The sequence below is a fragment of the Saimiri boliviensis genome, chromosome 8 (genome assembly GCF_048565385.1).
Source record: "Saimiri boliviensis isolate mSaiBol1 chromosome 8, mSaiBol1.pri, whole genome shotgun sequence".
Lineage (NCBI taxonomy): Eukaryota > Metazoa > Chordata > Mammalia > Primates > Cebidae > Saimiri > Saimiri boliviensis.
This window is the reverse complement of record NC_133456.1, coordinates 2,675,714-2,688,339: the sequence shown is the minus strand read 5'-3', so window position 1 is coordinate 2,688,339 and position 12,626 is coordinate 2,675,714. Positions and strand designations below refer to the sequence as shown.

At 38.2% G+C, this 12,626-nt stretch overlaps 1 protein-coding gene across 15 annotated transcripts in view; it reads left to right on the top strand.

Annotated features, from left to right (window-relative positions):
- ABI3BP (ABI family member 3 binding protein) overlaps positions 1 to 12,626 on the top strand; it is a 248,398-nt gene that overhangs the window by 127,787 nt on the left and 107,985 nt on the right. For 12 of the 15 annotated variants that reach the window (XM_074403564.1, XM_074403565.1, XM_074403559.1 and 9 more), the window contains exons 10-14: positions 4,139 to 4,216; positions 6,443 to 6,517; positions 7,572 to 7,646; positions 8,723 to 8,794; positions 9,260 to 9,334. In XM_074403564.1, the coding sequence (XP_074259665.1) occupies positions 4,139 to 4,216; positions 6,443 to 6,517; positions 7,572 to 7,646; positions 8,723 to 8,794; positions 9,260 to 9,334 (375 nt within the window). The remainder of the gene's footprint in view (positions 1 to 4,138; positions 4,217 to 6,442; positions 6,518 to 7,571; positions 7,647 to 8,722; positions 8,795 to 9,259; positions 9,335 to 12,626) is intronic. The other 3 variants (XM_074403572.1, XM_074403571.1, XM_074403568.1) reach the window with 1 other exon arrangement.

Here is a 12,626-nt window from a genome sequence, read left to right as displayed (position 1 = left end):
TGCAGACTCTCTTGTGATTCCATATGAAGTTTAAAGTGGTTTTTTCCAGTTCTGTGAAGGAGGCCATTGGTAGCTTGATGAGGCTAGCATTGAATCTATAGATTACTTTGGGCAGTATGGCCATTTTCACTATATTAATTCTTCCTAACCATGAGCATAGAATGTTTTTCCATCTGTTTGTGTCCTCTCTTATTTCCTTGAGTAGTGGTTGATAGTTCTCCTTGAAGAGGGCCTTTACATCCTTGGTTAGTTGTATTCCTAGGTATTTTATTATCTTTGTAGCAATTGTGAATGGCTGTTTGTTCTTGATTTGTCTCTCTTTAAGTCTGTTATTGGTATATAGGAATGCTTGTCATGGACAGTCGGGACGGCACATCTGCCGGGGATATCTCGACCTGCAAGAGGGTCCCAATACCTGGAAGAGAGAGTGCGTGGAAGAAAAGAGACAGAAAGCGGAATCTGGAGGACTGAATAGGCAGTGCCCAAACAGCAAGTTTATTTTGTCAAAGGCCAGGAATAAATACATTTTCTCGGCTCTGGTTTACATCATTGCAAGAGGAAATGCAAATCTATACCTTACATGGCCTATACAATAGAGAAGTCAGATACACAGTGGTTGTAAAAAGTAATAGAATTTCCTGTGATCATAAAGCTTATTTACATCCAGACATTGTTCCTCATGAGTGCAGGTGTTTCTGGTTTGATCTTCTTTTAGAACTCACATGTAAAAAGGTTTTCTGGTTTTACTCATCAGAATATCTTTTAACCAGATTCTCCTTTGTCTGCTCCTGACTCAACTTATCTCAACTCCCCCTAGTCAGGCGTCTCTGTGTCTGGGATCAAACCCATCCATATTGTGGCATTTGCTTTGCAAATATCCACATGGTAGTGTTCCCCACAGATGCTTGTGCTTTCTGCACATTGATTTTGTATCCTGAGACTTTGCTGAAGTTGCTTATCATTTTGAGAAGATTTTGGGCTGAGATAATGGGGTCTTCTAGATACACAGTCATGTCATCTGCAAATAGAGACAGTTTGACTTCCTCCTTTCCTAAGTGAATACGCTTTTTTTCTTTTTCTGGTCTGATTGCTCTGGCTAGAACTTCCAATAGTATATTGAGTATTGAGGAGTGATGAGAGAGGGCCTCCTTGTCAAGTGTCTGATTTCAAAGGGAATTCTTCCAGCTTTTGCCTGCTTAGTATGATATTGGTTGTCGGTCTGTCATAAATGGCTTCTATCATTTTATGATAAACTCCATCAATACCTAGTTTATTGAGAGTTTTTAGCATAAAGGGCTGTTGAATTTTGTTGAAGGCCTTCTCTGCATCTATTGAGAAAATCATGTGGTTTTTGTCTTTGGTTCTGTTGATGTGATGGGTTACGTTTACGGATTTGCATATGTTGAACCAGCCTTGCATCCCCGGGATGAAGCCTACTTGATTGTGATGGATAAGCTTTTTGATGTGCTGTTGCAGTCAGTTAGCCAGTATTTTATTAAAGATTTTTGCTTCAATGTTCATCATGGATATTGGCCTGAAGTTTTCTTTTTTAGGTGAATCTCTGCCTGGTTTTGATATTCAGGATGATGTTGGGCTCATAAAATGAGTTAAAGAGGATTCCCTCCTTTTGTATTGTTTGATACAGTTTTAGAAGGAATGGAACCAGCTCCTCTTTGTACATCTGGTAGAATTTGGCTGTGAACCATGTGGACCTGCACTTTTTTTGATTGGTAGGCTATCGATTGCTGCCTCTACTTCAGCACTTGTTACTAGTTTATTCAGGGTTTCAACTTCCTCCTGGTTTAGTCTTGGTAGAGTACAAGTGTCCAGGAATATATCCATTTCTTCGTTGTTTACTGGTTTATGTGCATAGAGTTGTTTGTAGTAATCTCTGATGGTAGTTTGTATTTCTGTGGGATCAGTGGTGATGTCCCCTTTATCTTTTTTTATTGCATCTATTTGATTATTCTCTCTTTTCTTTTTATTAGTCTGGCTAGCAGTCTGTCTATTTTGTTGACCTTTTCAAAAAATCAGCTCCTTGATTTATTAATTTTTTTAAGGGTTTTTTTGTGTCTCTATCTCCTTCAGTTCGGCTCTGATCTTAGTTATTTCTTGTCTTCTGCTAGCTGTTGAGTTTTTTTGATATTCCTCCTCTCGCTCTTTCAAGTTTGACAATAGGGTGTCAATTTTGGATCTTTCCTTGTTTCTCATGTGGGCATTTATTGCTATAAATTTCCCTCTTGACACTGCTTTGAAGGTGTCCCAGAGATTCTGGTAAGTTGTGTCTTCATTCTGATTGGTTTCGAAGAACATCTTTATTTCTGCCTTCATTTCATTGTTTATCCAGTTGACACTGAGAAGCAAGATTGTTCAGTTTCCAAGTGTTTGTGTGGGTTTTAGTGTGTTTCTTAATCCTGAGTTCTAGTCTGATTGTGCTGTGGTCTGATAGACTGTTTGTTATGTTTTCCATTATTTTGCATTTGCTGAGGAGTGATTTGCTTCCAATGATGTGGTCAATTTTAGAGTAAGTGCAATGTGGTGCTGAGAAAAAAATGTATATTCTGTGGATTTGGGGTGGAGCATTCTGTATATGTCTATTTGTTTAAATTCCTTTCTATGCCCTGCTAAGTTAATTTGAACAATGCTATTAAACATTTCATTGTGCAAACATGCTTTGCAATCTCAGAAACACACAATTTGTTGTAAATTATCATTTATGACTCTTAATGGTAGCATTTTAAATCACTCCTGAAAATTTTCTATCTAGAAATCTATTGTATGCTTTTATCAAGTAGAGGCTGAAAATGGATTTACTTCTATAAACATCATGAAAGAGATGACTTTCTAATTGTCTTTAAGCTCATCAGAGTTAAATATTTTTGAACCCACATTAACAGAAAAGAAAACAGTCTTTACAAAAATAAAGTGAACTACAGATTATAAAATATACGTACATGTTCAAAGAATTTTGAGTGCGAAAATTAAAGTTTTCAACAAGGAGCAAAATTTGTCCCTTAGGAAATACCTGAAGATGTGTGGAGATACTTCTGGTTGTCACAAATCTATCTGTGGAGCACAAAATATTCCCAAAGTGTGTCAGAGCACTATTAGAATCCAGTGGGTAGAAGCTAAGATACTGTTCAACATCCTACAGAATACAGGCCAGCCACCCACACAAAAAAAGGATAGCCTCAAATATCAATAGTGCCAAAGTTGAGAAATCTGTAAGTTAAGATTGAGATATCTATAAGTTAAGTTCTATATAGACTTAGGACTCTGAAAAATCATGTCTGATTATATCATCAACTCAGGGTGGCATGATCAGGGTATCTCAAAGGTACTTGAATTCTTTCATACCACTAGACTGTTTCAAAATATTATGAGCAGGTAATATGATTCAACATGAAAAATATCTGAATAGAGTTAATCCTAATTATACCCTTTCAAATGGGGACTGTCACAATCACTGGGAAACACTGGCCTAGAAATGTTACATGTTTTGAAAAAGAACATCTACATTTTAAAAGGAGGTTTCTCAAATAGTTGCATAAAGAGGAGAAATGGAAAAAATTATTTTATTCTTTGTACTGAATTCCTATAGAGATTAAAAGAGATCTACATTAATATGAGGTTCAAATAAAACTTACTGTTTAATTTTTTGCCATGAATATTTTCAAATAGCTTAGTTTCCTATATGTGTTATTTGTGTTTTTCTGAAAGCTCAATGTCATAACTTATTACATTTTTTACCATGTATAATAATGAAAAATTTCTATAGATCAATTTTTTTGGAATCGAGAGTACTTGAGTATAAAATTTCAGGAAGCATTTGCAATACAGCCTATGCCTTCCAGAAATTCTGTTTATCAATCAGAATGAATTGAGAGGTATCCAAATACTGGGTTGTGATTTTTTGCTTCTGCCAATTTAGGTATTTTAAAATTATCTAGGTATCATAGGAAAGAATTTTGAGGACTTATATTAGTTCCTTTTAGAGTTGCACAATAAAGTCGGTGACTGGCTGATGGGGAGGGGATGTGAGTAGATTAGAGTTTTAGTCTGCTACTTGATTATGCCTTGAGGGAGGTATTTTTGGACACTGCAAGAGAGGTAAATTGTTTGTTCTCTGACTTTTTAGCTAAGAATGAAACCTTGGCATTACCTGCCGAATCTAAAACACCAGAGGTTGAAAAAATCCCAGCTCGGCCCACAGCAGGTAATGAGATTGCTATGTTGTTGACCTTGAGAAAAGAGAGAATGCTTTTTTTCAAATACTAATCTGCAGAGAGCCAGTAGGAAACTCATTTTGATCATAAATGCAAAACAGTAGGAGATTTCATGTCTTTAACGTTTGGGAAGACAACAGATGCAAAATGAACTGTTGAATCTCCTAATTCATATGTAATACAGAAGCTGTATTTTTTACTCTAAATGAAAATGATTAGCTCATCACTGACATACTTTTATATTAAAATATCATACAACAAGTTTGGTGCTTTTCTTTTGTATGATAACCATTTTTCATTTCTATACTTTCATAAGTGGTCGCTGTAGCAAAATGCCGTATATTCTTCACAAATCCATAGCTTAATGTCGATGAAAATACCTTGAAATTATAGCCAGGCGCGGTGGCTCATGCCTGTAATCCCAGCACTTTGGGAGGCCGAGGCGGGTGGATCACGAGGTCAAGAGATCGAGACCATCCTGGTCAACATGGTGAAACCCCGTCTCTACTAAAAATACAAAAAATTAGCTGGGCGTGGTGGTGCGTGCCTGTAATCCCAGCTACTCGGGAGGCTGAGGCAGGAGAATTGCCTGAACCCAGGAGGCGGAGGTTGCGGTGAGCCGAGATCGCGCCATTGCACTCCAGCCTGGGTAACAAGAGCGAAACTCCGTCTCAAAAAATAAAAATAAAAAAGAAAAGAAAATACCCTGAAATTATTTAGAATGTCTCTGGAACTTTAGCAATGCTAGTGTAGAGAACATAGAATACTTTCGTAGCAATCCTTTAAAGAATTCATGCAGTAAGTGTTTTCTCCATAGTGTGTCACCATTACTAACAAACATTCAGCATTTCTTCTATGAATGAACTACTCAGGTCCAGTCTATGAGGGAAGCATTAATCTTTGAGCTAGAGTTTTTGCCAGAGGAGTACCACCTTATCCAGGACTTGATGAAACAGACATCTGGCAAGAATTTCCCACAATCTATATTTAGCAAAGTAACTTTAATCTGAAGTGAATTTTTTAGTTCATAAATTCCTGTAACTTGCAATGTTGATAATATATAACTATGACTAAACTTTTGGACTTGTAACTGGTCCAGAGATGATAAAAGTTGTTGTGGCAGTAAAGTAACTTTGAGAGATCCATTCAAGTAGGAATATGCCTGAGAGAGCAAGATAAATATGGTCCTTTTCTAAAGAAGAGAGATGGACCTTTCATTCCCACCTTCATGGGAGTTGGAGCAGAGGTAGCTACTGGAGTGACATGACCCATTTGGATGAAATTCCTACATGGTTTCTGACTTCGGTATACATGATCAATATCCAGAAAAGCATAGGCACGATCCAGTGAGTGACTCCACGTGCCTTTTTCCCTCAAAGATTCTACCCACTTTCTTCACTTGGCAGCATTGCTGATGGGAAAGTCTACATTTCTTAGTTCTCTGCCAGACCCTCCTCAGACTGTTTCACTTCAGAAACACTTAGAAAAACACGACGACTTAGTATTCAGGGTTATTGTGTTTATTTTGTGTTCTTGCCCTGTAACACTCTGGGGGCTTCTGGCTCTCAATTCATTTCAGATCTCAGTGATCTTAGTTCTTACTTCACCAAAACTCTTTGCTTGAGCCTCCCATTATCTTTAATCTAGCATTTGGGACAAACCTGTAACTGAGCGTTTAAATTCTCATCAGAATTTCAATTCCTTTTCAAGCTTGGCATATTCAATGCAGTATAAAAGAGAAGTCTTATAATGTGATAGCTCCAAGTAACACTTTTAGCCCAGAGTCATCCTTTTATTTCCCCATTTATTCATTTAATAAACTATTATCTTGATTATCCTTCAGATTCTTCAAGAAAAGATTTTTTTTTTTTTTAAATAACTATTACGAGCTTCTCAATGTATCCCAGGTGTTGTGCTAAGCCTTGAAGATAAAGAAAAAGGCAGATTTAAAATTATGATTAAACTGATGAGTGCTTCAATGAAAGTCGGGTCAGAGTACTTTTTTGGATAGAAAGCAAACCCAGAAGGGAAGAGCGGAGAGAACTGTCAGCTCAGGCACTCCACGCAAGCCAAGGAGCTCTTCCCATAAGTAGCACAAAAAGAAATGGGCTGTACAAATACCAGTTACGGATTCTAAAAGGCAACAAAATATGTCTCCTGGTCTTCGGTTGCTTCACTTTATCTTAATTTGTAAAGCTGTGTTCTTTGCCTTTCAGTGACTCCCGAAACAGTGCCAAGAAGCGCTAAACCCACTGTGCCTGGTGCATTCGATGTTTCAGAAACAACACTGGGTAATTCTGAGAACTTTTCTTCCTTTAAAAAAAAAAAAAAAAGTCATAAAATTACTCCCAGGACTCACAGAAAAGAAACCCGATGCCTTAACTTCTCTCTCCCTCCCCACTTAGTCCTTTTCCCTCCTGGCGGTGGTTAACCTTCCTGTTTCTTGGACGAATTGCACTGAAGAGTTAACCATATGTCTGATCCTGGTGACTGACCCTCTGGACAAGTCTCGATGCTAGTTGCTAACTGCACCACGTTTTTAACCAGTCTCTGGGTTATAGAGACAGAATACCAGCCTTTTCACCCCCAAATCTTGGGAGAGGGTGAAGGAAACCTGGAAGTCTTGACTCTGCTTTCTGCTTAGATTAGCTTTGGGAAGTCTCGTGCATACTAAACTTAGGGAGAATCCTCAAAAGTGTCATGCTGGCCGGGCGCGCTGGCTGAAGCCTGTAATCCCAGCACTTTGGGAGGCCGAGGCGGGTGGATCACAAGGTCAAGAGATCGAGACCATCCTGGTCAACATGGTGAAACCCCGTCTCTACTAAAAATACAAAAAATTAGCTGGGCATGGTGGCGCGTGCCTGTAATCCCAGCTACTCAGGAGGTTGAGGCAGGAGAATGGCCTGAACCCAGGAGGCGGAGGTTGCGGTGAGCCGAGATCGCGCCATTGCACTCCAGCCTGGGTAACAAGAGCGAAACTCCGTCTCAAAAAAAAAAAAAAGTGTCATGCTTTGACATGAGAATTTCATGTCACTCATGTTCGTTGTTTCTTGGCCTAAGAGAATCTCACTTGCTGTGTGCTTCTCTTCCCCTGGAGAAGAGGAGCAGCATGTGTTTTGTTCTGTAATTTGACGTTGACCTTCTCTGCCACACCACAGCCCTTTGAATGTATACCTTCATGTTTTAACAGCTATGTCGCTTTTCCAGGGAAAGTCATCATTTCCATTAAAGGTATTGGCTGCTCTTTGTCCAAGAGTCTGTTACAAAACGTGCTGTGTCTGATCATGGTTAAGCAACAACATCAAATCGCAAGGAGATGCTAACTGCAGTCTTTTTTTACCGTAGTTCTCAGCAAAAGGACCCCGGAAACATTGCAAACTATTCGAATACCTCAGTTTGAATTGCCACTGAGCACTCTAGGTAAAAATTAATAAATACTGCAGCTTTATTATTACCTTGGAAATTGTATGCCTGCTTCATAGAAGTCCTTTGAATGAATTATGCTAATTTATACCCAATCCCTTAAAAGTGACACAGTCTTCAAGTTTAGGATCCCAAAGAGGCCCTCCCTGTGACACATCCTTCCTTTGGCTGGCTTGTTTTTCTTTTAAGTGGTCATATTTTAATGTTATGTTTGATTCTTTTAATTCAGAATCAGTGTGTCACCAAATTTATAATTTTTGTATTTTTTTCTAAATGTTTTTACCCTATTGTCTCTCTGGACAGAGAAGATATTTTTATGATATTTCCACAGACTGCTTCTCAGAATTCTTAGGATTTTTCTGAGTGAACTATGAAAATGAAATGAGGACAGGGTGCAGTGGCTCATGCCTGTAATCCCAGCACTTTGGGAGGTTGAGGCAGGTGGATTGACTGAGGTCAGAAGTTCGAGACCACCCTGACCAACATGGTGAAACCCCATCTCTACTAAAAATACAAAAATTAGCCTGGGGTGGTGGCACATGCCTGTAATGCCAGCTATTCAGGAGGCTGAGGCAGGAGAATCGTTTGAAGCCGGGAGATGGAGGCTGCAGTGAGCCGAGATGGCGCCATGCACTTCAGTCGGGGTGACAGAGCGAGACATTTCAAAAAGAAAAAGGGAGGAGCTTACATTAAAGCCATGTAGTTACCGAAATTGTACTTTTAAAAGCTTTTAGCTGGACATTTTCTAATTCAGATTTGTTTGCTTGGTTTAAATTTGAATGAAATACCTTTAAGAAAACACATTAAACATAGCTGAAGAAATCAGGAAACTGGTTTAACAAGGGTGAAGAGTCCAAATAGAGTAGCTTAAATTTAGTCACTTAACTACAAAAAAATTGAAAAAGAAACTTTAGTATAACATTGAAACACAGCTGTTAAGAAATACTACTAATGGTCTCTTAACATGATTTGCCTTTTTGTGTTTGCTTTTGTTTTTGCAAGCTTGAGATTTTAAGCATCTTTTCTGTTACTTGCACCTCAGGTCATAACTTTCCTTGTGTGTTTCATTACAGTTCCAAAAAGGCTTCCAGAATTTCCTGAGGCAAAAACACCCTTCCCTTTTGAGAAACCTGGGGGCACCTTGGGTAATAAGCGTACTTTAAATTTAACATTAAGGCTGTGTGTGGTGATTGTGTGATTCTGCAGGACACATTTACTGATTCTTATTTCTGCAAACCTCATGAACTGATAGTTAAGTTAGGCAAACAAGTGGTTGATTTGATTTTTTAAAAATAAGTTCATGGTTTGGACTTTCTGCAAATTCAGTAAAATTCATCAGTCTTAATTCCACATAACCCACTTAGCTTTTTGTCATTAAAAATATTGACAGTCTGACAACTCTGGTCTCTCTCTGAGCACTAATCAAATATTCTCTGGATGAATACATACTCATTTCTAACTGATATATAATGACTTTTTATTGTATTGGTGTATGATTTTTTTAATTGCAGGCTTCGGGTAGCCACTTAGTCATACCAGCAACTAGTTTCTGTTCCTTTTTTCTCTTAAAAAAAAAAATCTTCAGCAAATTCCATTTCTTTTCAATATAGCTTCAAGTGAAAAGCCATGGATTGTGCCTACAGCTAAAACGTCTGACGATTCCAAAGTTCTGCAGCCTCAAACTGGTAATTAAATCCTTTTTTAAAATACAGATTATAACAAAAATATTGAGTGACACTGTTTTTATTTTTATAGGTTCCTTAATTATCAATATGCTTTGTAATAAACAGAAAACCTGTAATACATTTGTTGCTACTGAGATGAATCTCATTTTTCCCCATCACAAAAGTAAAATGGTTTTGAATATTTTAAAGACACATGTTCTAATTTCTGGGTTTAGAGTATCTTAGAAATGTGCCCAGGACATCAACTGTGAATTGGCTCATGGATAGAGGTCTCTTTAGTGACATGAGAGCAGTACCAAAATAAAAATCATCATCATGGGTCTGATTTAACAGTATGAGTTTCATATTTCCCTGGCAGGGAATATTTGCTTCTTTTTGGCAAAATAATTAAGTAAACATTTAAGAGCTTACTATGTGAAGATAGTATACTAAGTTCTAAAATTTGTAAGTTTAACATGATATGTAGGAGAGATCACAGGTCCTTGTAGTTAATAATAGACCTTAGTTCCAGGCCTTGCTCTCGTAGTTACCATGTGATGGCTACTTTTCTCTACTTTCGGAAGGCATTGGTTTCTTCTTTTGCAATTCTTGTGTTCCACCACTAAAATGGATTGAGATATGTTTCTTTTACAGAAAAGTATTTTTCTCAATTAAAAAGTTCTATACATCTTTTGATGCCTAGCAGTCAACTAAAGAGTGCATTCGGCCTATGAGAGTTATAAGACTTCAGAAACCATCTGTCATGATTACTTCCACGATTTTTGTGTTTTGTTAGTTTTCACTTTCATTTTTGTGAACCTTCTAGTTGTTTTGACTTTATTTGGGGTACATATCATATAGTGTATAATAAAGTTGGGCGTTTCATTTAATGAACTGAAATGCAGCAGGATTTTGTGGGGTTCTCCAGAGCCCAGCCAGGACTGGGCTTGAGAAAGGATGAGCACGCACCCTCATGGATTTGGTGAAATTATTCTTTCTCTAGAAGATGTAATGGGCTCAGATGCCAGCAAAAGATAGATGACATCAAATAAAGGGCACATGTCTATTACAGTCGCCCATACTTTCCTTACGTGGGAACATGCTTGAAAGTTGGTCATGGTTGTCAGCTTATCTAGAGAAGCCTCCAGCTGTTCTAAGTCTTGGTTTCCCTAGTGACTGACTCTAAAATTCTAACGAAATTAACTAAAGTGGGTACAAAAACGCCTTTAGCAGTCCATGTCACCTGGGTCTAAAATCTGGGCTCTGGGTTGAATTTCATACTGAGCCTCTGTTTCATTAGACGTCACCCAGGTGCAGCTGCATTGTGATTATGAAGCACTAACTAGTCTGGGGTGTATGTGATGGTTTATCTGCTGCACCATGACTCCCACATCCCTCAAGGGCACCTGAGCCAAATGCCTTTGGGGCTTCGGGGACTAGATAAACTTTTAGATCCCTTTCATCTTTTAGCTTTGGGGTTATAACATGGGGAACACGAGATTCTTTTGGATTTCCTTAAGCAACATCTAGTGTTTGGTTTCTGTGATTATTTAAGATCCAACTAACCAAAACCTCAAGGAAACCATTTTTGAGATGTTCATGCCTGGCATATGAATTATATATAAAGGTTTGAGTGGAACCAAGCGTTTGGGGAGTGGGGAGAATATGTTGGGACATGAAGGTTGCAGAGTTACAATGAGACAAAAGTAGATGATATAGGAAATGCCCATAAAGGAGAGTTTTCTTTTGCCTTTAATTCAAGAAAGGAATATTCTGGTTTTGCTCTGATGGAGGATGAGCAGCAGCTAATGCAGCAGGAAACGGATTCTGTTCGGCTGCTTTACTGCTGCCAGGGCAATCTTAGGTTCCGTCTGAGAACTTCCAACTGAGAACTCCCAACCCTCTCTAGACAAAGAATTGAGACTTGGCATGAGCTGTCATAACAGTGAAGTAGGTGATTACGCGTGTTAACATTAGCCCTAGACACTTCCCAGCGTACCTTATAACAGTTAATTTTTATGTCTTTGCTACTTAGCATGATCCTCAGTCCGGCAGCGTTTGCATCACCCGGGCAACTGGTTGAAAAGGCAGAACGTGGGCTCCACTCTAGAGCTATTGAACCAAGATCTGCTTTCCAACAAGATGCCCAGGCAATATAAATATTAAAGTTTCGTTTTTGTTTTTGAGACGGAGTTCACTCATGTTGCCCAGGCGCAATGGCGCGATCTTGGCTCACTGCAACCTCCGTCTCCCTGGTTCAAGCCATTCTCCTGCCTCAGCCTTCCAAGTAGCTGATATTACAGACACCCGCCACCATGCCTGGCTAATTTTTGTATTGGACATTAAAGTCGGAGAAACACTACCTTATCAATGTAGTCTATAATGTTTTTACATGGTGCTGGTAAGAATCATCAGCTGTAGTCAGTTACAGCATCATAAGCCTCAAATCAATACAAGATTGATTTTTCAGAGTGGATAGTTAAGTATCTCTTGTTTCTGCTAATGTGCAAGACTTCCATTTCTAGTGTAAGTGTTCTGTGGCATCTTCCTAACTTATGGTAAATTTCAAGTTAAAATTTAATAGCAAATATATTACCTGTGATTGGAAGAGCGGTATATTTATGTAGTCCTTTTATTTCACCCTTTATTTCTTTTGATTTTCTGCACATTTATGCATACTAACGTTCTATTTCCCATTACATTTCAACACATATAATAGGTATTTTATTTACCAATGACGCAGCTTCCTAAAGCAACTATTTTGAGAACTGAGAAAAGAGACAGGTAGAGATAGTGTTTGAATGGCAGTTCACAAAACCACGAATCCCATTTTTAGTTGCTAAATCTTTTCAAGAAACATTATATAGGTTGGTGCAAACATAATTGCAGTTTGTACCATCACTTCTAATGGTTTTGCCATTACTTTTAATGGCATCTATTACTTTTAATGGCAAAAACCACAATTACATTTGCACAACCTAATATTTTTAGCTGATGTCAGTGACATTATTATAACCAACTGAGCACATTGTGTTTTCTCTGTTTGGGTGTGATGCAGCTATATTTACTCTATCAGTTCCTTTCAGCCAAAGACCAACAGAACACACGTATAGTTGAACATATTTACATTTATTTACTTATTACAACAATGGAGATCATGAGAAACTGGGGATCTCTTAGAAGATGTTAGAAAAAGGTTACTGTAAGATTTTGTCTTGTGTTCAGTGATTCAGAGAAGGATCCAAGGCAGTAAAGCTTTGCTGTGAATTGGATGCAGTCAGAAATGGGAGTCCTTCTGTGATTGAATGTCTTC